Genomic DNA, 21,739 nt, shown 5'->3' on the forward strand with positions numbered 1-21,739 from the left:
TCCAATAAATCGACATCATTCGTCATTTATCATTTTTCCATTCAAGCATTCAAGGATCCAAAAGCTCCAAGGGTCCTTTCTGGTATCGACAAGCCTTTCACCCATACACACACACATACGCACATACATATATCCACTATCCACACTTATCCACAACTATCCACTACCACACATATATTAATTAAATACCTTGAATTCCCCCCAAAACGCAGCTACTGAATCCAAGTACCCGCATGCATGGTGCAGAACAAATCGGTTCGTTAGGTTAATGCAGCTGAACGGCTTCCACGCCGCACTCACCAAATATTGGAGCTTGCATCTCCATCTCTTACACTTTTTTTGCGACGAAAGCGCAAACGCGCCGAACGTGAATGGTGTAAGGAGTCGGGGGGTCAAATGAACATCCCATATATTTCGTCGCCCAATACTTTTCTCGAAAGTGCTTTGGAGTTTTAAATTCCTTTGTACTTCTTTCCATCGATTCGTTCGTTGACGTTGCTTTGCCTTGCGTTTCCTTGCGTTGCGCATTTCGTCATGTACTCGGCCGTGACAAACGGCCTTGGAGGGGGGGGTAACGAAGGTCCATTTCAACCCACCACGATTAATCCTCAAGCTCTTAATCAAGGTAACTAAACTCTTTATTAGCAAACATTCATGCGACTTTGGGATATGATTTGAGTTTCTTTCAAAATAATTCACTGTCATCTATTCTCGTCTTAACTTGTGGACTTCGGACTGACTTAATCCTTTGATGCGATAGGAGCTCTCAACTCATCCTCAGCATTACCATCAAAAGAAAGCCCTCGAGGGATTAAGAGGAGTCGCTCACCAGATACATATAGTGAAATACCGCAGGCGGATAACCAGGCAGATGATGGTATGTTGTTATCACTCTTCATATTTCGGGTTTCGCCTCGTTCGCACCTTTCTGTAACGATATGTTACAGGCGCACTTACTTTACCTTTTCAAGAAATATTACTGATATGATGTCTTATCACAGGTGACTCAAAACCACGAAAGCGTGGTAGGCCTATGAAGACAAAGGTGGCCATCAGTACCTCAGAACCTTCTCAACAAAGTCAGAGCCAAATGCCGTATTCAATCCAGAGCCACAGTGGCCGACCGCAGACTCCTCAGTCGCAGCATACAATCCCTCCCAACCGTACTCCGGTTATACATTCAGTCCAAACTCCTACGCAGAAGCCAACTCCTAAACCAGTTGTCAAGGCTTTGCCAACTGTGAGGGATCACACAACAGATCAGTTGGGTGCAGAAGGAGACGAGTATATTCCCAGAGAATATGATGAACAGGGCGAGAAAAAAGTCTCAGCCAACGGCCATTTAATGGACGGGCGCGAATATAGGTGTCGAACTTTCTACGTACCAAATAGGGGAGATAAGCTATTCATGTTAGCAACAGAATGTGCTAGGGTACTGGGTTATCGGGACTCATATCTCCTTTTCAACAAAAATAGATCTCTATACAAGATTATTGCAACTCAAGCAGAGAAGGAAGATTTGATTCACCAGGAAATTCTGCCCTTTTCCTACCGCTCTCGGCAAATAGCCATTGTTACCGCAAAATCGATGTTCCGCCAATTTGGCAGCAGAGTCATTGTTAATGGACGACGTGTCCGAGATGATTATTGGGAAACAAAGGCACGTAAGCAAGGCTTCACTGAGGATGATCTGGCTGGAGAAAAGAGACCTGGTGCAGCAAAAGCCAGAGATGCCGCTGCCGCTGCCGAGGCTTCAGCTGCTCTAGCTGCAAGCCACCATCATGGCGATATTTACAGCAATGGCCCAGGACATTATGCGTACTCGCAACCAACCGTTCCATCTTCTATGATGGGTATATCTGGTGCCAACAACCCACTTCCCATGATAACCACCCTTGCGCCAGAACAAAACGACATGCGCCTGAGAGACTATAGTAGTATTCAACGCCCCAGACAAGAGCTTGCTGGGACTGCCTACCAAGACAGAACTCAGCCAAGTTTAAACACGGATCTCACGAATCACGTAAATCAAGCTGTTGAATACAATAAGCAGATCAATCAGCAACGTAGTCGCAGTCATGATTATCTGGAACGAAGGTGGAGACAACCTCATGAAGTTGCCGGGGGTAATATGGTGCAGCCTGTCAATTCCCAAGACGGGCTTCCATCTGCACAAGCATTGCACTCGCCTAGATCATCACAGAGTATTGCACAACAATCAACTTTGGCTCACCAAGGCCCACAGCATATTTCATACTCACAGGCTTCGCATCAACCTGGTATTGTCTCACAACCTCCGATTAGAGCTGCTTCATCAAGGCAAGAGCAAACAGCTGGACGATCTCCTAGCATTTCAATCGCCTCTGCGGGCAATTTGAGTCAAGGAGCGACTCCTTATCAATTTACGTCTCAGAATCAGATGTGGCCATCTAGTCAACCACAGCAGTCTCCTCAGCAACACGCATTCAACCCTACTTACCCGTCCCATCCTAGCCAGCAATCACCACACATTCAACAGTCTCCACATCAACCTCCTCCAGCGCAACTTCGACAATCAGGTAACAATACCCAAATGCAGCCCGCATTACAATACTCTGGTATGCAAGCGATGGGTCAAAGTTACCAAGCACCTCCTCGAAATGTCTATCAACCTGATTCAAACAATCAACATTTTATGCAACCTACAACATCCGGTCCTCAGCCTGGTGCTCAGGGTTGGGCCCAACAGCAGCCTGCTGGGGCTAGCGCTTCCTGGGGTTGGACTGGTCAATCACAATAATTAGGAATGGAAACAAATGTTGCATAATTCGCGAGGAGGATGGCGAAATGATATATCGTAACTGCGAGAGATCGGAACGACACGAAAAAATTATGCGCTACTCGGAATCACTATGACTAGGGTACATCTAATTGATCATAACTTATACTTTCATCAAAACATCTTAATGATGACAACGATGGAAGAACGAGTTTGCATCATAGTATTAATCGGCTGAATGCTTCTATGCTAAATTACTTCTAAGCACTAGGCATTCATACGGATTTTTCTTTTTTTGTATCACTGGCACACTTCCCCTTCCAACATTGCTATTATTGCTTTTTTGTCCCTTGATACCTCTAAAGTTTTAATTCTTGTCCTTTTACTTCGCTTTTCATTGTATTTTTCATTATCTTCCAGCTCACCACTTAATCACTTCCGAGATACCTTTTTTGAGATTAAAGGTGTCTTAGCAACTTTATTTTCATTGTTGATTTTACTACTTGTCAGTTCTTTGTGTTATTTTCACTTCACATCTTCATATGGGGGGGTTTTTTCTCTTTCCTTAGGCATAGCCTTGGCTTTGTTCGAATTTTTATCTGAGCAAAGGATGCATTGATGGATTGGCTTTTTGATTTTCCCTTTCGATTCTTAAGAGCACGGAATATTATGGATGGATAGGATATTACCTTTTTGCATTGCGTGCAAGGCTTTGGCATATGATTGATAGGAATTTGATTGGGTTATACATGTCATGAAAGTACATATTTAATTTATGGATGGATTGATGATTGTGTGGGTGGGAACGATGGATGGAGTTCGGAATGGGATACCTCTCTGTTTTTCCTACATATTGTCATTTGAAAGGCTTTCTATTACCTTAAATTTAGCTTGCGTCTTTCCTAGGGGTGGTTACATTTATGTTAGTGTTGATAAATGACAAACTTTGTCATTTTTTTGCCCTGAGAATTCACTAGTTTGTGTGGTGCTTGTCGATGCATTATGGAGGTGGTTTTTTTTTCCTTCGTGTGTGTGTGCGTGTGCTTATTGCTTATTGTGATGATGGGAAGAGCGGTTTTGGGTGGGGATGTGAAAGGAAGAAGTATATTGGTAATCGGGAAGTGGTATATATATATGCGTGGATGAATGAATGAATGGATAAATACAGATGGATATGGATATGGATATGGATATGGATTTGGATGTGGAAGTATAAATGAATGGGTGACGGGATGGATGGATTACTGGATGGATGCATCATCAGATATCTATCTATACTTAAATACCTCCTGTATCTGATCTACCTAGTGAAATTTAATTATTAGTATTTATTTTATTTTGTTTGACGTGGAATGTGTCTTTAATTGGTGGGTTTATGTTAGGATTTTGTTTTTTGGTAAGATCTTGTGTTGTGTTGTGTATGTTGTGTCTTTTGTTTTTGTTTTTTTTGGAAGGGGGGCCAAGGAGGGGATGGGGGCGAGGATGTGTGATGGGTGGATGGGTGGATGGGTGGATGGATAGATAGATGAATCTTGTGTTCTTGTAAGTTGAATAGGAGAATGGGGTGAGGGTGCTTGAGGGTTTTGAGCATCTTGAGGTTTGTGGTGGTTGTGGATGTAGAATGCAGAGTATTGGGGATGTGTAGAGCCTTGAGGATTGCGGGAGACTAGGGAGGGTTGATGGATGGTTGGTAATGATGAGGTGATTTGTTGTATTGAGGGGCCCCCGGGGTGGCAGAGGGGTAAAGTGGATTGGAAGGGGGAAAGGAGGGGGAAGGAGGAAAGGGTGAGTGGAGAGGGGAGAGAGGAGAGGAGAAATTTATGGGATTTGGGAGTTGTGGGGGATTGGTTGGGATGGGATGCTATGGGATGAGCTGGGCTAGGATGAAATAGGATGAAATATGATGAAAGTAGTGAGGGAGTGAGTGGATGAGGATTAAGGGGGTTAAGAATTAAAAGTTAAGTGCGAATTAGGAATGGAGGATGAGGATGAAGAATAGAAGGGATGGATAAATAAATAATTGACAATGTGTTAAGAGAGAACAGGAAGAGGGGATGAAAACGGGTATTAGGATGTAGATTTTTAAACTTCGTAATCACTGGTGTTTATTCTTTTGCTTTTGGGTTTTTTTTCTCTTTGGCTTTTTGAGTGAGCATGGAGTTGGTGGGAGTTAATGGATGGGATGAAGAGATGGGTGGATGTTAATTTGGGGGAGGAGATGCTGGAAGAGGAGAGGAGTGAAGAGGAGAGGAGGGAAGAGGAGAGTAAGGATATCAGGTATATGAAATAGTTCTTTTAGTAATTACTTCAATAGATATACTAGAAGTACTTAATTATAGATTAACAAAAGGATTGATAAGTAAATAATATTAAAATAAAATAAGATAAGATAAGGTTAAAAAAGAGATATTTCATGATAGAATCTATAAGAGGAGGAGAATAGAATTGTGAGAAGGGAGTTCTGACTTTTAGTAAATTTCTAGTCTAAATCAGTTTTCAAAGGGATATATAGGATGATGGAGTAAATGATTGGATGATGATATCGGGTAAGTGGCTAAATGGAGGGAGGGAAAATGGATAGGTGTCGTGGTGGGTTGGTGCTGGGTGGTTATTTGAGTTTAGGAGATTGAGACGGAGATGGATGGGTGAAGTTTGGGGTGGAGGAGATGTGGTGGAGGAGATGTGGTGGAAAGGTATAATGAAGAGGTACAAATAATTAGTTTAGAAAAATTTGGGAAATTGTTATAAGAGTTCTGGACTCTACTCATTATACAGTGTAACGCTTTTCATTTTAAACCTTGATTTATGTTAAAAGGAATGACCTTACACAGGGAATAGTGGGAAGCTGATAGGGCAGAACTGAGGCTATATTAGTCTTGTCTCTAAATCACTCATTATCTAAGTTCTACGGAAGTGCGAAGCTCTCCTACAGAGAGCTTCTCAATCTAGTCCTAATAGGACTAGTGCCCTTTGCACGTGCTACGCAGGAACCATTCACTTTAACAGAAATTTTGATATTTTATACAATAAAACCGAGTATCGGGGTTTGGGCCGCTGTTTCCCGCGGTTCCCTTATCGATAAGGAATCCTAGGACAATTATCCTAGGAGCTATATTATCCTAGGTTGCGAATCGCCCCAGGATTAGTGTCCTGAGGCAAGTAGAGATCACGTGATGGAGCCTCCAGGAGCTTAGGCTCCTCAGGGCTCCAGGAAAGGATTTATTATATAGTCAGAATAGTTTCATAGTATAGGAGCTTCGTGCTCAACTTAGTTATCAATTAGTTTACCTACATTCTACTTGATCTAGTAACGAATTCACTTCCAAGTGAATACCAGTGATAAAGCCTTAACCCACAACTACCAACCAGATGAAACCTTAGGCAGCCGCTGCCTCCAGTACAGTATCGTTACAAATGGTTCCTGCGTAGCACGTGCACAGGGCACTAGTCCTGTTAGGACTAGATTGAGAAGCTCTCTTACAGAGAGCTTCGCACTTCCGTAGAACTTAGAAGAGAGATTAACCTACAAGACCAATATTACCTCAGTTCTGCCCTATCAGCTTCCCACTATTCCCTGTGTGAGGTCATTCCTTTTAACAGATTCCAGAATTCTTACATCTCCTTTTGTTTTATAATGATTGGACATTGGGTATGTGTTAATTATGGAATTAGTGGCTATATTCTCCGAAGTAATTTTCATCTTGGGAAATTCTGGTTTCGGAGGTTAGGGCATAGATTTATGTTTCACTTTGCCGATTGTGCTTTCTATATTGTTTAATTGTTGATTTGCCATCCCAGTTCTATCTATATGTACGTATGCGAATTCTATAATCTTAATACCATCCTCTAGAGGGTTCTCCTCTATATGCTCCATGCCCAAACTCTATTTAAATGACCCATCTAAACTAATGCATTTGAAATCTCCAACTCAATGCCCTCATCAGTCTTTCCGACAACTTTCAAACTCAATAAGTCTTTCACGACCCAGTCGGCACCAGCTTCAATCACTTGTTCGATAGTGTGTGTAGTAACTACAGCTAGAACTTTACATCCTGCTGCTTTTCCGGCGCGAATACCGGCCGGACTATCTTCTAAGACGAGGATGGAACCTTCGGGAGCATCTTCGAGGTCCAATTTGGATTTTCCCATATTGTAGCATGCTTGGTGGTGTTAGTTTGTGGTTTCAGGAGTGAGTATGAGGAAGGGAATACGAACTTGGATCAGGTTTTCCGTTCGGAACATCCTCGGCAACGACTAGATGTTCGGGTATGGGTAGTTTTAGGACATTGAGCCAACCGGTGACGAGTGGTGAAGTACCAGATGTTACGATGGCCCAGGGATGATTTCCAGTGGTTAGTGAGTCGAGAAGGGAACGGGCACCTGGGATTTCGACGGCGTCATCGCCATAGTTTTTAGGAAGAAGACCTTCCATATACTTTACGTCTGATTCGAGATGTTAGTGATCATCGTTTAAAAATGGGTGTTAAATCTAGTTCTATGGTATTATGGTGATATATCAAGCTCGATAAGGGGATCTCAGAGTGAGAAGCATAGGTGGGGTTGGGAAGATAAATGCACAAGTCGTTAAAGGGCCTGTTCCCTCAACAGGTCCAAATTTAGCATTTGGATAGAGTACAGATTCCACTTGGATTTAAAACTCGATTCATTTGCATTTCCCCTGTTGCCCATTGGTATGAAATGAAATCCAAAATCAAACTAGATTTTCTAATCATCTTCTAGATGTCTCGCTAATAAGTGGCAAAGAAATGACCAGAACAGGAAAGTTCATGCTCGGTAGAGGGGAGATGCAGGAAACGAAAGCAGTCGATGGGATTTGAAGTTTAATGTGGAAGGGAAGCCAAGTCGTAAGCTTACAATCCCAACTTGCTTTCTCTGGAGCAATAACCTTCAAGACATCAATACTTCTTCTTCCATGACTTGTCTGCAAAATGACATTAGGATCTACTCCTATTTCGTTTCCTAATCTGAGAATTTTTGTTATTTGAAGGTCCTCATCATCAATCTTGACCAGGGTTATCTTACTGATGCCAATGCTTAACGATAGCATCGGTACTATCAATGATAGTACCATCCATATCGAAAAGGAACCCCTTGAAGACAACCTTTTGAGGCGGAGCAGAAAACTCTCTCGGAAGAGAACCCATGATTTCTTCTAATGGTGAAATAATTAAATCGAATGAAATAAACAGATCGCGGAGATCAAAATGCAGGTTACCAATAAGAAATCGGTGGGGTGGTGGTTGAGATATGTAAAATTGGCGAGAGAGACCCTTTGACCAGTCTAGAAATTTGCAATCCTCCTCCTCAAATGAGATATGCAACAAAAATTTTCCTTAGTTGATAGATTCAGACCTCGTGATTGTTAAATCGTTTAATTGAAGTTTCTCTCTTGCAAGTTTCCTGAGGGGAAGTAGAAATCTTAAATAGAAAATCACGAATGAATGAAAGTTTCAATGTTTGCTTCTGACTCAAAATATATTTGGTAAAGGGTTGACGTGGGCGGGGAGCACAAGCAATAAGTAGAGGCGTCTAGGGAAAGGAGTTGTGCCCGTCCCTGGTTGAAGCGGAGGGAATCATGTGACAATTCCGTCGGAGGTACGTGATTGGGACTAGTATGTGTGAGCTAGATGGAAATTGGTTTAGCGTTGATGGATTAGAAAATAATTTTTGTGCGATAAGGGACTGGTGGAAAATCTAAAAATTCCATATCGAAAATAAAATAACTACCTACATATCAACAGCATCTATTCTCGGAGAATTGCCCAACAGTATTCAAGATGCCCAAAGTCGGAAGTAAGTCATCAATATAGTTGTCTTTTGTTCACGAGATAACTAATTGATTATTTTTACAACAACAGAGCCAAAGAGTAAACGTGTTTCAGTACGCCTTCGTCACAAAATCGAGAAAGCTTCAGTTGCAAAACAAAAGAAAGCTCGTAAGGAAGGGAAGAAAAATCCAGAATGGCGATCGCGTTTAAAGAAGGATCCTGGAATTCCAAACTTGTTCCCATATAAGGATAAGATTTTGGCAGAGATTGAGGAAGGAAGAAGGAGAAAGGCCGAAGATGCTGCGAAACGACGAGCTGATGCGAAGGCTACCAAGACTGGTGAACAAGTTGAGAGAGAGGTAGAGGCCAGAATGGAAGGTGTTGATGAGGAGGATATTGAGCTCATGGATGAGGATGAAGAAATGGACGACGAAATTGATGAATCTAATCCTATGGCAGCTTTACTTGCCAGTGCTAAAGCCGCAGCAGCGCAATACGAGGATGACCTTATTAGTGGAGATGAGATGGACGAAGATGAAGAATCAGAATCGGAAGATGATGAAGCATTCGATGGTGTTAAGCTTTCTGGGTTACCTACACGAAAAGATGGATCCAGAAAAGCTTTCGACAAAGTTTTCAAGCAAGTCGTTGATCAGGCAGATGTTGTTCTCTACGTTCTCGATGCTCGCGATCCCGAAGGTACTCGATCGAAAGAAGTCGAGCGTATGGTTATGGCCGCTGCAAGTGGTGGAAAGAGATTAATTCTTATTCTCAACAAAATCGATCTTATTCCTCCTCCAGTCCTCAAAGCATGGCTCATTCACCTCCGAAGGTATTTCCCCACCTTGCCCTTACGAGCCTCTGGTCCAGCGGCAAATGCACATACTTTCAATCATAGCCAATTGACTGTGAAGAGTACATCACAAACACTTTTCAAGGCTTTAAAATCATTCGCCGCGGCAAAACAGCTCAAGCGCTCCGTTTCCGTTGGTGTTATTGGATATCCTAACGTTGGAAAATCTTCTGTCATCAATGCCCTCACATCTCGTCTTGGTGGTGCTGGTGCAGCATGTCCAGTTGGTGCTGAAGCAGGTGTTACTACATCTCTTCGAACTGTCAAGATTGATAGCAAATTAACGTTACTTGATTCTCCTGGTATTGTTTTCCCAACTGCTGGTGATTCCTCCAAGGCGTCGAAAATTGAAGAACAAGCCAGACTTGTTCTCCTGAATGCTATTCCCCCTAAGCAAATTGAAGACCCTGTCCCTGCGGTTACCTTATTATTAAAGAGACTGAGCGCTTCTCAAGATATGCTCAACAAACTTATGGATGTCTATGGATTACCACCATTGGTTTCCGTAAATGGCGATTCAACCTCAGATTTCTTGATTCAGGTCGCTAGAAAGAGAGGAAGACTTGGGAAGGGAGGTGTACCAAATATTAGCAGCGCTGCCACAACAGTTATCACCGATTGGAGAGATGGAAGAATCCAAGGATGGATGGATGCTCCTATATTGGCTATTGCACCCGAGAAGATCGCCGGTGCTCCTGTGGGAGAGGACGTTAAGGGTGACCAGAAGGAGATCGTTAAGGAATGGGCCGAAGAGTTTAAGTTGGAGGGATTATGGGGAGATAGTTCTTCAAAGGATGAGGTTATGGAGGAATAGATTTTTCTATGAGGAGGCACTAAGGAATATCCTGTGGACGATCATAAGTATGGTGTTTAGGAGTAATGGCTGGGTTTAAAAGTTGGCCGGTTCAATTTGTTGTAGAAATTAATACAACAAAATAATCATCAATATGACGAGAAGAACTTTCATGCAGTCTCCAGTAGTCTTGTATGATACCGAACATCCACCTTTTTGAGTGAAGTGATGATCGCATTCATGGTTGGTCGAAGACAAAACATTTCCCATATACACTAGATAATCTATCTACTTTATCAACAAAAACAGATTCGAGATAGCAGTTCCAATCCAGCAGCCAAATTCCTCTCACAATTATAAAAGGTACCCTTCAATACTCAAATTTCTGACCTACAAGCTTTTCATTTAATTTTCACAAACCTCCGTCGATCTCTTTATCAAGAGCAGTAGTTCTCCATCTGAGTACAAATTTCATTCTCAAATAATTGAGCATATCGTCTAGGATGATGTCGAATCTAAACTCGGGAGTGAGGGGGGAGTTCATGATACTAATACTACTTTAGATTGGATGATTTATATGTCGAAGTAAAATGGTGTAGAGATTTGGCTGTCGGCGTGAAATTGGAGAGGAAGTTCTTCGAGGAATGGGGAGGAAATGGTGTGGTTATTTCGTAAGGCGGTTTAGGTTTAAGTATTTTCATATCGATATCTAGATCTTTGATTCTCTGCTATTATATCGGTCAAGAAAATGAGGATGGGTATGGAGCCGCGCAGAGGCTGGAGGAGTAACTGTTAGAGAGAAAAGAATACAAATCTGGGGATTGTTTGGATATTTCGGGTATAATTGTCACTCTTTGAGGAGTATTTTTGCTACAGGACTTGCTAGGTGGTGATGTGTTGTGTCTCCGGATTGGGTTTATGGTGTAGAATTAGCAACAGGAGGACTGACACCTTTGGATCCGGAATTCCTTTCTGATTTTCCTTGTACAAGGTTTTTCTTGATGTTTAGGGTATAACAGCATTTTTTCATATTCTTGGACACTGTAGATTTGTGTGTATTATACTTGTGTGAGTTTGATGCCGATTCAGTTGTGTTTCGTGGTCATTTAAGGTTCCATGAAGTCTAGCTGTGCTTGAACATTTGGAACTTTTGCATTATTTCGTAGTGAGTTTTTGTCTACATTATCTGAATATGTGAATACCTAGAAATCATACATTTAAGGACTCGTATTTGTATTATTCAATATGATTTTGACATTGTGTATTGTGAGGCTCTCGTTTTGATTTATATATCTCTCGGCTATTGTTTACGAGCAACCAGGTAAGACTCCTAAGTGAAAATATTATGCATATTTCATGTCTAAACTGGAGTGAAGCACATGGAATAAATGGGGTGTGCAATAAAACGACTAGACATGTCTCTATTCCTCCAAAGAGATTGAAGCTCCTGTAATTGGATATCAAGAATAGAATACTTGAGAGTGAATCTTAAAACCAATTCTTGGAGCATAGTCCTGTCTGTGTGAAACTAATTGATTAACGAGCAATGATGCAATAATGATATGTTAAAGCTCCAGATTTGAATCGAGCAACTTTCTTGATGTGATGAAACAGTCAAAATTGCTGAGAATGAATAATTTAAATGGAAAGAATGGGAGAGGGTTACCGGAGTCACAAAAATGCTCGTCAAAAAGTAGTGCTAGAAGAAATCTTCAGTTTTTTAATGAAGTACGGACTTTATAGCTTGTATGTTCTAGTTTAGCCCAAACTTTTAAGGAAAGATGAGCTTGATACTTTAGGAGGAGTATTGATATAATTTCCACTCCCCTGAAATCCGGCAAATTAGTCCGGAAATCAGAAGATAGATTCATTGAGTCTTGCATCGTTAATGGATATCTTCTTCTCACTAATCTCACCCCCTATATCGACTTCGCAATCACTAACCTGTTTCCATTCATCCTCGTAAGAAGTTTGTTGCCCAGCGCTGAGATTGCAATCCTTGATTTTCCGAAGCAGGCTCTCTTCCATTGCCTTTGAATGAACTCCGTTATAAAGTCTGGAAAATTGGCATTGCTATCAAAGTGACATTATGTCGACTTCAAGTCAACCGTATGGGTCACAGTCATGAGGGAACGAGAGGGGAGGAGGGGAAGGAAATCTTGAGGTAGGCTTGAGCCTACTGCTCCATGCTTCAGATATTACCATTTCTGATCCGAATAACTAGCGACTTCCTCCGTAGCTCGCTAGGATTTATGTGTTTTGACAGGAAATATAGTAAGATGGATAAGGTCTCGCTGTTAGACTATAAAATTGACATTCGAGTCATCATGATAGGTGTGTTGAATGCTCCGGCCACCAATACAATCCTGTCTCGCTTACTCCACGAAACAGTATTCTGCCATTTTATTCGTAGCAAAAGACTGAATATTGATCTGATTTAAAAACGTAAAAATAAAAAGATTCATTTGGATTAGTTTTTGAACTGGTAGAGAACCTATGCTAGAGTTAATTGATGACTATCAAAAACCCTACGACCCTTGACTAGTTAATGAGGACTTTTTTGTTCTAGTAAATATAATCACGTGTCCGTCTCGAGCTCCGCACAATCCGTACCGAACATTAACCGTTTCGGGCAGGCATCATTCATATTATCAATATATGAGTAGAGTGTGTCAGATTTCAACTTCATCTCAAAAACAACCACGTTGACAACAACACAATGATAATCCGGCAAAGATTCGCCTTTCTACTCTGCTTTGCACTGCTTGGGTTCTTCAGAATTGCAAATGCGAGTACTGGTGACCGATTGCCTGAATTTAAACAATGTGTTGAGGTATGAATTGCCGTGGAGCTTTCGTTTGGTTTGTTTACCTTATACTAATAAATATTTAGGTCTGCCAACGAGAGAATTGTGACAATGGAGTTGGAAGTGCTACAAAGATTCGTATGTCAATTCTTTGCTCCTATTTCTTTGCGCGAAAATAATAACAAAAACGATATAGCACTCCTCCATCGACTCCTCTTCTGGACTTGCCCCGCGGAATGCGATTATACTTGCCAACATATAATCACCAACCAACGCGTCGAATCTTCCCAACCTATCGTTCAATTCCACGGCAAATGGCCCTTTTATCGTTTTCTCGGCATGCAAGAACCCTTCTCTGTCTTCTTTTCCCTCCTTAATTTCCTCGCGCATCAAAATGGACTTGCGAAAGTCACTGCTCAGATTCCTGAAAGTTATAGTATGCGAAAATACTATGTTATGCTATCATATGCAGGAATGATGAGTTGGGTCGCCAGTATGATATTTCATACAAGGGATTTTACTTTTACAGAACAATTGGATTATTTTGCCGCCGGAGGGAGTGTCTTGTATGGCATGTATTATACGCCAATTCGAGTCTTTCGTATGGATCGTGGTGGAAAACGTACGTCCTCTGTATTACGCGCATGGACTCTTCTTTGCATACTTTTCTATATAGCACATGTGGTATATCTGAAGTGGTGGGATTGGGACTATACATATAACATGGCCGCGAACGTTATCGTTGGGGTTTTACAAAATTCACTGTGGAGTTGGTTCTCGTTCGAAAAATATAGGAAGAGTAAGAGGGCGTGGACAGCATTGCCTGGATTGGTAGTTGCGTGGATTTTCTTGGCGATGAGTTTGGAATTGGTGGATTTTCCACCTTGGTGGGGATGTTTGGATGCGCATAGCTTATGGCATTTGGGGACGGTGGCTCCAACTATGATCTTCTATAGGTATGTTCCCGGAATATTTGACTAGCGGCGAGGTTGTAGGAGTTAAGGTACTAACTTTAGTGTAGTTTCTTGATCAAGGATGCGCAAGATGACATTGCTGGACAGAGATTAAAGGCTTAGATTATACAAGAAGCGAGAATCGAGCCTAGAAGATGAGAAGGGTTGAGAATTTTGAGGAGGAGCTAATGTCAAATGATAATACTGAAACGACTGATCGTTATCTCATACATCTACTGCTCAACTTCAAGACATCACGCATCGTACATTTTTCTCAGGTATGAAACTACAATGAAGTACATATCTTAACTGCAAGGAAAGGCATTATATACCAATCAAATATATATGAACCATATTGTAATTGTACATTCGCAAACCCACTCGACTTTCTCATTACCGTACTATTTCACCCAACACCCTCAACAACAAAACCATAAGTCTCATCCTTCAAAAACTGTGATGTGAATATCAAGAGAGCAGATAAATAGCACGCCGGTGAATAATGACCGCTAGAGGTTCATATTAATTATCATTTAAATTTGAATTTCAAAATGAGTCATTTTATAAGTATTTAAATATATATCATCCCTCCCTTCCTCCATCTTTCCCCCTCTCCCTCTCTTTAAATATATATATCAAATACAATCTTACAAAGCATATATAAGACTCTTATATCAAAAGAAAGATAGATAAACTTCTAACCCAGGATGAAAAAATATACAGTTACATATACTACTGACTTTTTGAGCGAATATTCCAAGACAACAGGAGGTAAATGAAGGAATTTCCATATTACGAGCAAGTAATCTTACGGTTACGATTTTGATTGCAGGAGATGTGGATTAGATGAATAAATAAATGGATAAATAATTATTTTGTTTATATCAAGGGGAGAAGGGAATATGAAGAGAAGAGAGAAGCTACTTTCTCCAATGAGGATATGGAAGTTGAAGTAATGGATATTTATCTCTCTAGTGAACCTCCTTATTCAAACATCACAATCAACATCACAATATGTAGCACACTCAATCAACATATTCAAAAAGTACGATGTAGAAGTTCTTCTATTTCAATGAAGCATTATACAAATATGACAAAGGTAGGTGCTAAGATAGACAGCTAAATAGATAGACAGAGGAACAGACAGACAAGACAGGAAATACTCCCTCACACTCCATTCCCCATCCATCAATCCATCCATCGATCCATCCCAGCCACCCATCCATCCAAATCCATTCATACCAATCCAATCCAGACCAACCAATCCATTCAATTCCAAGCAATTCCCCCATCCCCCAAAACGCCATCACATCCCCAACACCCCTCCCACCAAAAAAAAACTATGATTTTTCTCTCAAGAGAAAGAATTTCTCTCTCTCCTCGGAATCATCGAGTGGACTGGTCAAGCCAAGCCAAAAATGTATCCTGCTTTTGGGGTATATCTTCCTTCCCTATCCAACCCCCCTTTCCCAATTCCATTCCATCCATTCCATTCCCTCCTCTCAATACACATTCCTTCCCCCGCCACTCTCCCTCCCTATACATCATGAACATTAACAAAAACGACACACCACCCATGCCATTTAGAAATTATTAATTAAGTGAGAGGCATCGTGCCATTCATTGTATGACAACCAGTTTGCAAGTGAAAAGAGTCAAAAAAATGAGAAAAAAATGAAGGTACATAATGAAAACGCTTGAATGCCGATACCCAACCTTGGAAATTGCTAATGTACAATGCCAGTGGGTTTTAAATCGATCTGGTTACGATTTAGGGGATATCAACGCTTCGCCAACAGATGTCAATATCCAGAAAAAATAATCAAAAACAAAAAAAGGAATCACACGCCCTATACTAAGAACACGAGTCACCACAAGTACGAATACAGACTCTTTCTCTACCACAACCTCATTTCTCCGAATAGTCAGCTGGGGTAACATTAGAAAACTGATATTGTTTCTGTTTCGTCGTCATGGTTGGAGAACTGCCGACCAATCCAAGATTTGGGAATGGTGGAAGTCCTTCATGCGGAAACGAATATTCAGCAGATCCACCCTGATTCGACAATGTATATAACGGACTGGCATTGTTGTTGAATTGAGGGGAGTCATGACTATTACCCAAGAGAAGGCCTCCTTGATTGAAACTACCAAAAGCTGGCGTTACTGGTTGACTGGCGTACGAAGGATGAGGCATTGATAGGTCGCTGGCGAAAGAATCGTGGTTGGGTGTGTAGAGAGGATCATCTGGAATTTCGTAATTCCAGTGCTGCTCAGCATTGTGGTGATTGTTGTGGTTGGGCCATCCGGATGTCGGTGTTGGCTGAAGTCCTAACGAAGCTTGTGGAGTCTCTGGTGGTGTTTGATCGGTAGCTTGGTTGGGGTCTACCAAAGCGGGAAGACCATCATGGCCTTGCAAGTTGAACAAGTAGTTCAAGTTGTCTTGAGATGATGAATTTTCCCTTTTCAAAGACATTTGTCTTTCCCTAGGCGACATTGGCGTTGGTGGTGCCAAGCTACTCGTGAGAGATGAACCGGCTGTCAAACTAGGCTGGCGAATCATGTGGAAATGCTGTTCCATGAACGAACCAACATTTTCGAATCCTTGTATATTGATAGGCGATCGCTGTGCCGACTCGATTCCAGCCTTTTGAATGCGGCCAGTTAGAACATTACCACCTGCTGAAGCGATCCTGCGCATGGGTGAAGGTAGAGGGCTGACGACTTGGCGACGGAATCCATCGATGTTCGATACGGTCCGTGGGCCGATCGATGGTCTACTTCGCATCGTATCTGTTCCCAAGGCGGCCGGTTTAACGTGGACCTTCTTTCGCCTGGCGGCTAGATCAGTTGGTGGAGGTGGGGATTTGAAGAGAGACGAGGCTGGTGGAGGAGATGAGCCGGATTTGACATTCCAGTTGAGAGGCTGTGCAAGGGAGGATGTTGCGTCATTGCTGTGTTCTGGGCCTTGGTCGTCGCCGCTTTCGTGTGGCCTAAAAGTAAGATCTGTGAAAGATTGAGGAATGACATGAGATGAAGCCGAGGCTATTGAGAGCGATCGTGTAGTGCTTGCATCAGAGAAAGTGTTGAAGGCTGTTGGAGTATGTCCAGATTCCACAGAAACAAATGAATTCAATGGCTCGGGTTCATGGAACATATCATTTTGGAACGTGGGTTGGAAAGTGAAAGGATTGCCTTCGAAGTTATGGAAATTACTGGGGGTTGGGAATGAAGCACGATCAAGATCAGATGGCTCTGTCATACCTAACATGTCTGCGAGCTGAGGTCCATTGTGGTGTAAATTAAAGCTTTCGGAATATCCCCCATCTTGAGATGCGGCTTGAACGACAGCCATCGTACGTGAAAGAGACTCGAGACTCGCCGAAGTGGGATCTTGATATTGTGGGTTATAGGGAGCCGTCGCTGGTGGAGGGCCGCTTGTAGAGAATGGCATTGAAGATGGCTGTTGTGGCACCATTTGATAATCGATATTGTAGTTGTTTTGAGGAAATTCCGGAGATGAGGGCGCGGAAACTGAGAATCCCAATGCTTCCCGCGCTTGACCAGCCTCATATGCTTCGGTTTTCTTCTCTTGCTTACGTTTGGCTCGACGATTTTGGAACCAATTCTGCTACATGTCAGTACTAAGACGTCCAAAGTTCACTCCAATTTCGCTCTTACATTAATTCTCGCCAAATCAACCCCCATATCCTCAGCAAAGATACGCTTAGTTTGAGTCGTGGGCTTTGGATTTCTCTTGAATTCACGCTCCAAGATGTCAACTTCTTCCTTTCCTAGACGAGGCTTCGTCTCGTTGGTTTTCTGTCCATTAGACATATTCATCATGTTGGATGGGTGTTGCGATAAGGAATATCCGTGGATAATATGTTGATGGTCATTGTAGGGCCCACCTGATGCCATATGAGAAACCAACTGATCAAGGCTCGGATGATGCGAGAAATGTTGAAAGGCGGGTTGAACGTATTCCATCTTTAGTACAGCGTTGGTTCCTAAGTTAATCCGAGTAGCGTTAAGTTTTTCGAGTCAGGAATCGACGGATCGAGCAATGTCGGAATCAAATAATATTGTTGGAAAGACTGGATTTCATGTAGATTACGGGAGCCGTAGATATATGTCGTTCAACGATCTTGAGTAAGAATGTATATGGCGCGTTGAGTAAGAAATGACTGGTTAACCACTTCTACAGACAAATGAATGGAGTCTAAAGTTGAAGAAATGTGGGCGGCGATAGAATTAAAGATGTATTGGAAGAATGAAATTGGAATCGAAAGAATTGAAGGAGTCTCGCAACCGCTCGTTTCGACTTTGGTTTCAGTGATTGAGTGATGATGGCACGTATATATTATAGGTTGGGTGGTAAAACGAATCTTAAAAGTTGACTACTTGCAGGCGAGGAACCGAGAATATCGATATCGTAAAGCAGGAAATTCGAGGCAAGGAACGAAGGAGTCGACTGTAATTAAAGTCAGTCAACTGGAACGAAGGAGGGAAGACAAATGGTTTGTGTTGGTAAAATGGTTGGAGTAGTTAGTGTATGAAGGGGGAAAACTAACGGAGTAGTAACTAGAATTTAGTATGTTGGCGGGAAAATCAGATCTGTGGCTGTATGTGACTGGTACCGGGGGAGTTCATGCCCAAAAATTATCGAAAGTCTCTCTTACTCTTCTTCCTAATACATTCGAATGGGGTAAAAATATACAAGTGCGGAAAGAACAATGAATATATATATCACAATGCAGACCAGCAAGTGGAATTTAACGGACGAGAGAGTGAGAGTGTGAGGATGAGGATGAGCGGGAGGGGTGGAAGAAGGAGCAGCGCGCAATTCAAGGAAAGGAAGAGAAGTGTGGTGGTGATTGATGTGAAGTAGGTGGTAAGATGTGAACGAAGGTGGGTATGGATGTATAGGTAGGTGCTTTAGATTGCTAGTGGTATAGCTAAGATGTATGTATGTATGGATTAAATGTGGATTCTCTGATGGGTGGTGTGTGGTGTGAGTGGATATGGGATGTGTGTGCTCACAGCTGTTCGGTGGTGTATCTGTATGTATGTATGGATGTAAGTGTATATGTATGTATGAATGTATGTATGGGGTTTTGTCTTGATGAGCGATCTCATAATCTTGTTGGTACAGCAAGCTTACAAGCCTAAAAGCCTACAGAAAGCCTGTGCTTTTTTAGACAGGGGCACAATTATAATCCCTCGCTGTTTTTGCAATACATTGTTAACCTTGACCTTAACTCCTTGACTTGCTTGACCTACCAGACCACAATCACTGGTGTTGTGGCTTGGCAAGGGTTTACTCCCTGGGACACACACTCTTCCCTTTTTCTTTTTTATCTCACTAGGGCATTTCTTTTGATATTTATGAATCCTTGGAATACTTACGTCCTTGGGGGCCTGAGATTCAGCACCTGGTATGTACCCCTTCATCGCCTCGTTTATTTCATTTGCCTAGGTAGGATAAGGCCCATCAACGGAAATATTTTGTAGTCTTACTTTATTTTGCCTTTTGATCGGTCTCTTTGTAATTCTACTCTAATACTAAACCCTCACTTTCCCCTGAAACAACTTCACTCATATCAATTGTTTCCCTGACTGTTGAGAATGATGAAAATGATGATGATTGAATCACTTCAAAGTTTCGTATTTACTTCAAATTCCAAACTTTCTTCCTCCGTCATTTCTATTCGTATGAAATTGATTGTATGACAAAAGAAATATATCTATTTCAGACTCATCCACAGTAGTTTCGTCCCTTTCTATAGCTTATCCATGTCCTTCTCATGCCCCCAACTGCACCGTGCGTGGAAAGCAACATCATATGTGACCCACAGAGAAACCGAAAGCGAAAGAGAGCTCTCATAACATCAACTAAGCTCCGACATAAAGTGGGTTGATTCCCAAATAACGAGCGTGTTGTATTCCAGAAAATCATCCTTGGACATTCACAAGCCACTTTGATTTCCGACTCGGAAACGATGAGGTTTATTAATCGTCAGGTTGAACCGGATCGTGATATCTATCTGGGAGGGTCTCCGTTCATTATGTGTAATTTTGTTGCAACTTGTAAGCGATCAGATCTTAACACTTTGAATTATTATTATTATTGTGAAGGGATAACATGTTGTTCCCTTTTGTTCTGCGGTCGCTTCCTCAGTGGCTAAGTTCTTTTTGCTTCGCACCTGCAGAAAGCCGGAGTGGATCACACCAACTCAGGTACGAACATGGTTCTTAGCTCTTGATTTTGGCAAATCTGCTCCAAGTACCTACCTGACTAGTCCTCTATGATCCTCAACTAGCCGTACTAAGTAATCATTCGCATCTAAGCAAAGCTTACACACCATCTTTCAGCATCCATGTTCTGGGCAACAGTGCAGCAGCTCAATCAACATATGTTCTCAACTTCAGGGACACTAGGATATAGCCCTCCGCAACTCGAAGAAGTAATTCAGATGACCTTTTTCGCCCGATCTCGACCAGATGGAGGCAGATCATGATTGTTGCCACTTCCAAAATTGTCATGCAATTTCCTACTTGGGCTTTGGCCTGGTCCAACAAGCTTGAAATAGCTTGGCCTAGTCAGTACCTCGGAGCATAGGCCGAGTTCCTAGAGTCGACTTTTAGCACTAAGAGAAGTAGGTTGCGTGAAGCTTTGGCAGCTACCCTTAATGATTGGCGTCCATGATCGGATGATATTTTCTTTAGTAAAACTAAAGCCCAACTCAATTTCATGTTCTCCAGTTTCTTTCCCCTGCAAAAATGACTAGAAGATCTAATGTCTTCTCTGGTAAAAGAGATGAGGTGACAATCTGATGGTGATTAATTGACGAATATGATATCATGCCGTCGAGGTATGATGCTGATCATCCGTCAGCTATCGTATTGTTCGTTCATCCAATCTTTAAATCCAAGATCCCCAGAAATTGGGTGCCAACCTACCTGTTCCTGAGCTTCAAGCCTCTAACGGATGAAGTTAAAAGCAGCGTCGAACTTATTCTCATGCACTGCCATAACGGAGCAGCCATAATTACCCTTGAAGATGGCATAAACAGCTTGCAAGGTTGCACAAAGAGAGCTATTTTCGGTCTCCACTATACCTGGGTGTGCATATGCGAGCCAACAGACAGAGGAAAAGTCGACCACACACTGCTGAAATGTGCAGGAGACTGGGAGATTTCGTGCTGTGATGAAGGTCTTAACGTTCCATTGCGAGAAAGCTCCTATCCAATGTTCAAATTCTACGTTACTTTCATCTGACAGGAAGATACGTTGATGGAGTAAAATCTAGCTTTTAGCCGACTACTTGGATTTTGGAATGGATTTGTTAGAACTAGTGGTATGTGCGGGATCATAACTGTAAGCTTTTCCCGCAACTGAGCGTTATGTCAAATTTCAATTCGCACGGGGAAAAAGCGATACTCAGCGAACCAGCACACCGAACTCAACCCCTCCTCCATCGATGCACTGGTGGACACTGGACAGAAGACAGAAGCACGAACAATCCAAATCATCTTCTAAAACCCGAAGCCGGAGAAAGATGACACACACAACAAAAAGGAACGGAAGACCCCAAAACCTAACACGAAGACATTTTCCTTTGCATTTCCTTAGATAAGACATAGCCAATGGGGCGTGTTCCCAGCAAAGCTCTCATCCATTTACACATCCCCTAGCTAGTAGTCACGCAAATCGCGACCTCTCATCCACACCAATTCCATCTTTCGGATACTTTCGATGTGCAATTAAGAAAATCTTACGCTTCC

General features: G+C 42.1%; 8 protein-coding genes across 8 annotated transcripts; 5 read left to right on the top strand and 3 right to left on the bottom strand.

Annotated features, from left to right (window-relative positions):
• Positions 1 to 233: 233 nt before the first annotated feature.
• Positions 234 to 2,779, top strand: SS1G_01562 (hypothetical protein; the record flags this gene model as incomplete). Its single annotated transcript, XM_001597318.1, has 3 exons — positions 234 to 255; positions 761 to 877; positions 1,002 to 2,779. The coding sequence occupies 3 exons, from the start codon at positions 234 to 236 to the stop codon at positions 2,777 to 2,779; spliced, it is 1,917 nt and encodes a 638-aa protein (XP_001597368.1).
• A 3,879-nt stretch (positions 2,780 to 6,658) lies between these two features.
• SS1G_01563 (hypothetical protein) lies at positions 6,659 to 7,923 on the bottom strand (the record flags this gene model as incomplete). Its single annotated transcript, XM_001597319.1, has 4 exons — positions 6,659 to 6,918; positions 6,974 to 7,201; positions 7,634 to 7,695; positions 7,802 to 7,923. 4 exons carry the CDS (start codon positions 7,921 to 7,923, stop codon positions 6,659 to 6,661), a joined length of 672 nt encoding a protein of 223 aa, XP_001597369.1.
• A 633-nt stretch (positions 7,924 to 8,556) lies between these two features.
• Positions 8,557 to 10,214, top strand: SS1G_01564 (hypothetical protein; the record flags this gene model as incomplete). The annotated part of the gene is made up of 2 exons (XM_001597320.1): positions 8,557 to 8,572; positions 8,638 to 10,214. 2 exons carry the CDS (start codon positions 8,557 to 8,559, stop codon positions 10,212 to 10,214), a joined length of 1,593 nt encoding a protein of 530 aa, XP_001597370.1.
• A 1,833-nt stretch (positions 10,215 to 12,047) lies between these two features.
• On the bottom strand, positions 12,048 to 12,595 carry SS1G_01565 (predicted protein; the record flags this gene model as incomplete). The annotated part of the gene is made up of 2 exons (XM_001597321.1): positions 12,048 to 12,249; positions 12,573 to 12,595. The coding sequence occupies 2 exons, from the start codon at positions 12,593 to 12,595 to the stop codon at positions 12,048 to 12,050; spliced, it is 225 nt and encodes a 74-aa protein (XP_001597371.1).
• Positions 12,596 to 12,912: 317 nt separating this feature from the next.
• SS1G_01566 (hypothetical protein) lies at positions 12,913 to 14,075 on the top strand (the record flags this gene model as incomplete). The annotated part of the gene is made up of 4 exons (XM_001597322.1): positions 12,913 to 13,026; positions 13,086 to 13,137; positions 13,196 to 13,955; positions 14,021 to 14,075. The coding sequence occupies 4 exons, from the start codon at positions 12,913 to 12,915 to the stop codon at positions 14,073 to 14,075; spliced, it is 981 nt and encodes a 326-aa protein (XP_001597372.1).
• A 1,786-nt stretch (positions 14,076 to 15,861) lies between these two features.
• On the bottom strand, positions 15,862 to 17,798 carry SS1G_01567 (hypothetical protein; the record flags this gene model as incomplete). Its single annotated transcript, XM_001597323.1, has 2 exons — positions 15,862 to 17,583; positions 17,634 to 17,798. 2 exons carry the CDS (start codon positions 17,796 to 17,798, stop codon positions 15,862 to 15,864), a joined length of 1,887 nt encoding a protein of 628 aa, XP_001597373.1.
• Positions 17,799 to 18,084: 286 nt separating this feature from the next.
• Positions 18,085 to 18,833, top strand: SS1G_01568 (predicted protein; the record flags this gene model as incomplete). Its single annotated transcript, XM_001597324.1, has 4 exons — positions 18,085 to 18,104; positions 18,363 to 18,428; positions 18,548 to 18,660; positions 18,748 to 18,833. The coding sequence occupies 4 exons, from the start codon at positions 18,085 to 18,087 to the stop codon at positions 18,831 to 18,833; spliced, it is 285 nt and encodes a 94-aa protein (XP_001597374.1).
• Positions 18,834 to 20,816: 1,983 nt separating this feature from the next.
• On the top strand, positions 20,817 to 21,233 carry SS1G_01569 (predicted protein; the record flags this gene model as incomplete). The annotated part of the gene is made up of 1 exon (XM_001597325.1): positions 20,817 to 21,233. One exon carries the CDS (start codon positions 20,817 to 20,819, stop codon positions 21,231 to 21,233), a length of 417 nt encoding a protein of 138 aa, XP_001597375.1.
• Between the last annotated feature and the right edge of the window lie 506 nt (positions 21,234 to 21,739).

The sequence above is a fragment of the Sclerotinia sclerotiorum genome, genomic scaffold, assembly GCF_000146945.2.
Source record: "Sclerotinia sclerotiorum 1980 UF-70 scaffold_2 genomic scaffold, whole genome shotgun sequence".
Classification (NCBI taxonomy): Eukaryota; Fungi; Ascomycota; class Leotiomycetes; order Helotiales; family Sclerotiniaceae; genus Sclerotinia; species Sclerotinia sclerotiorum.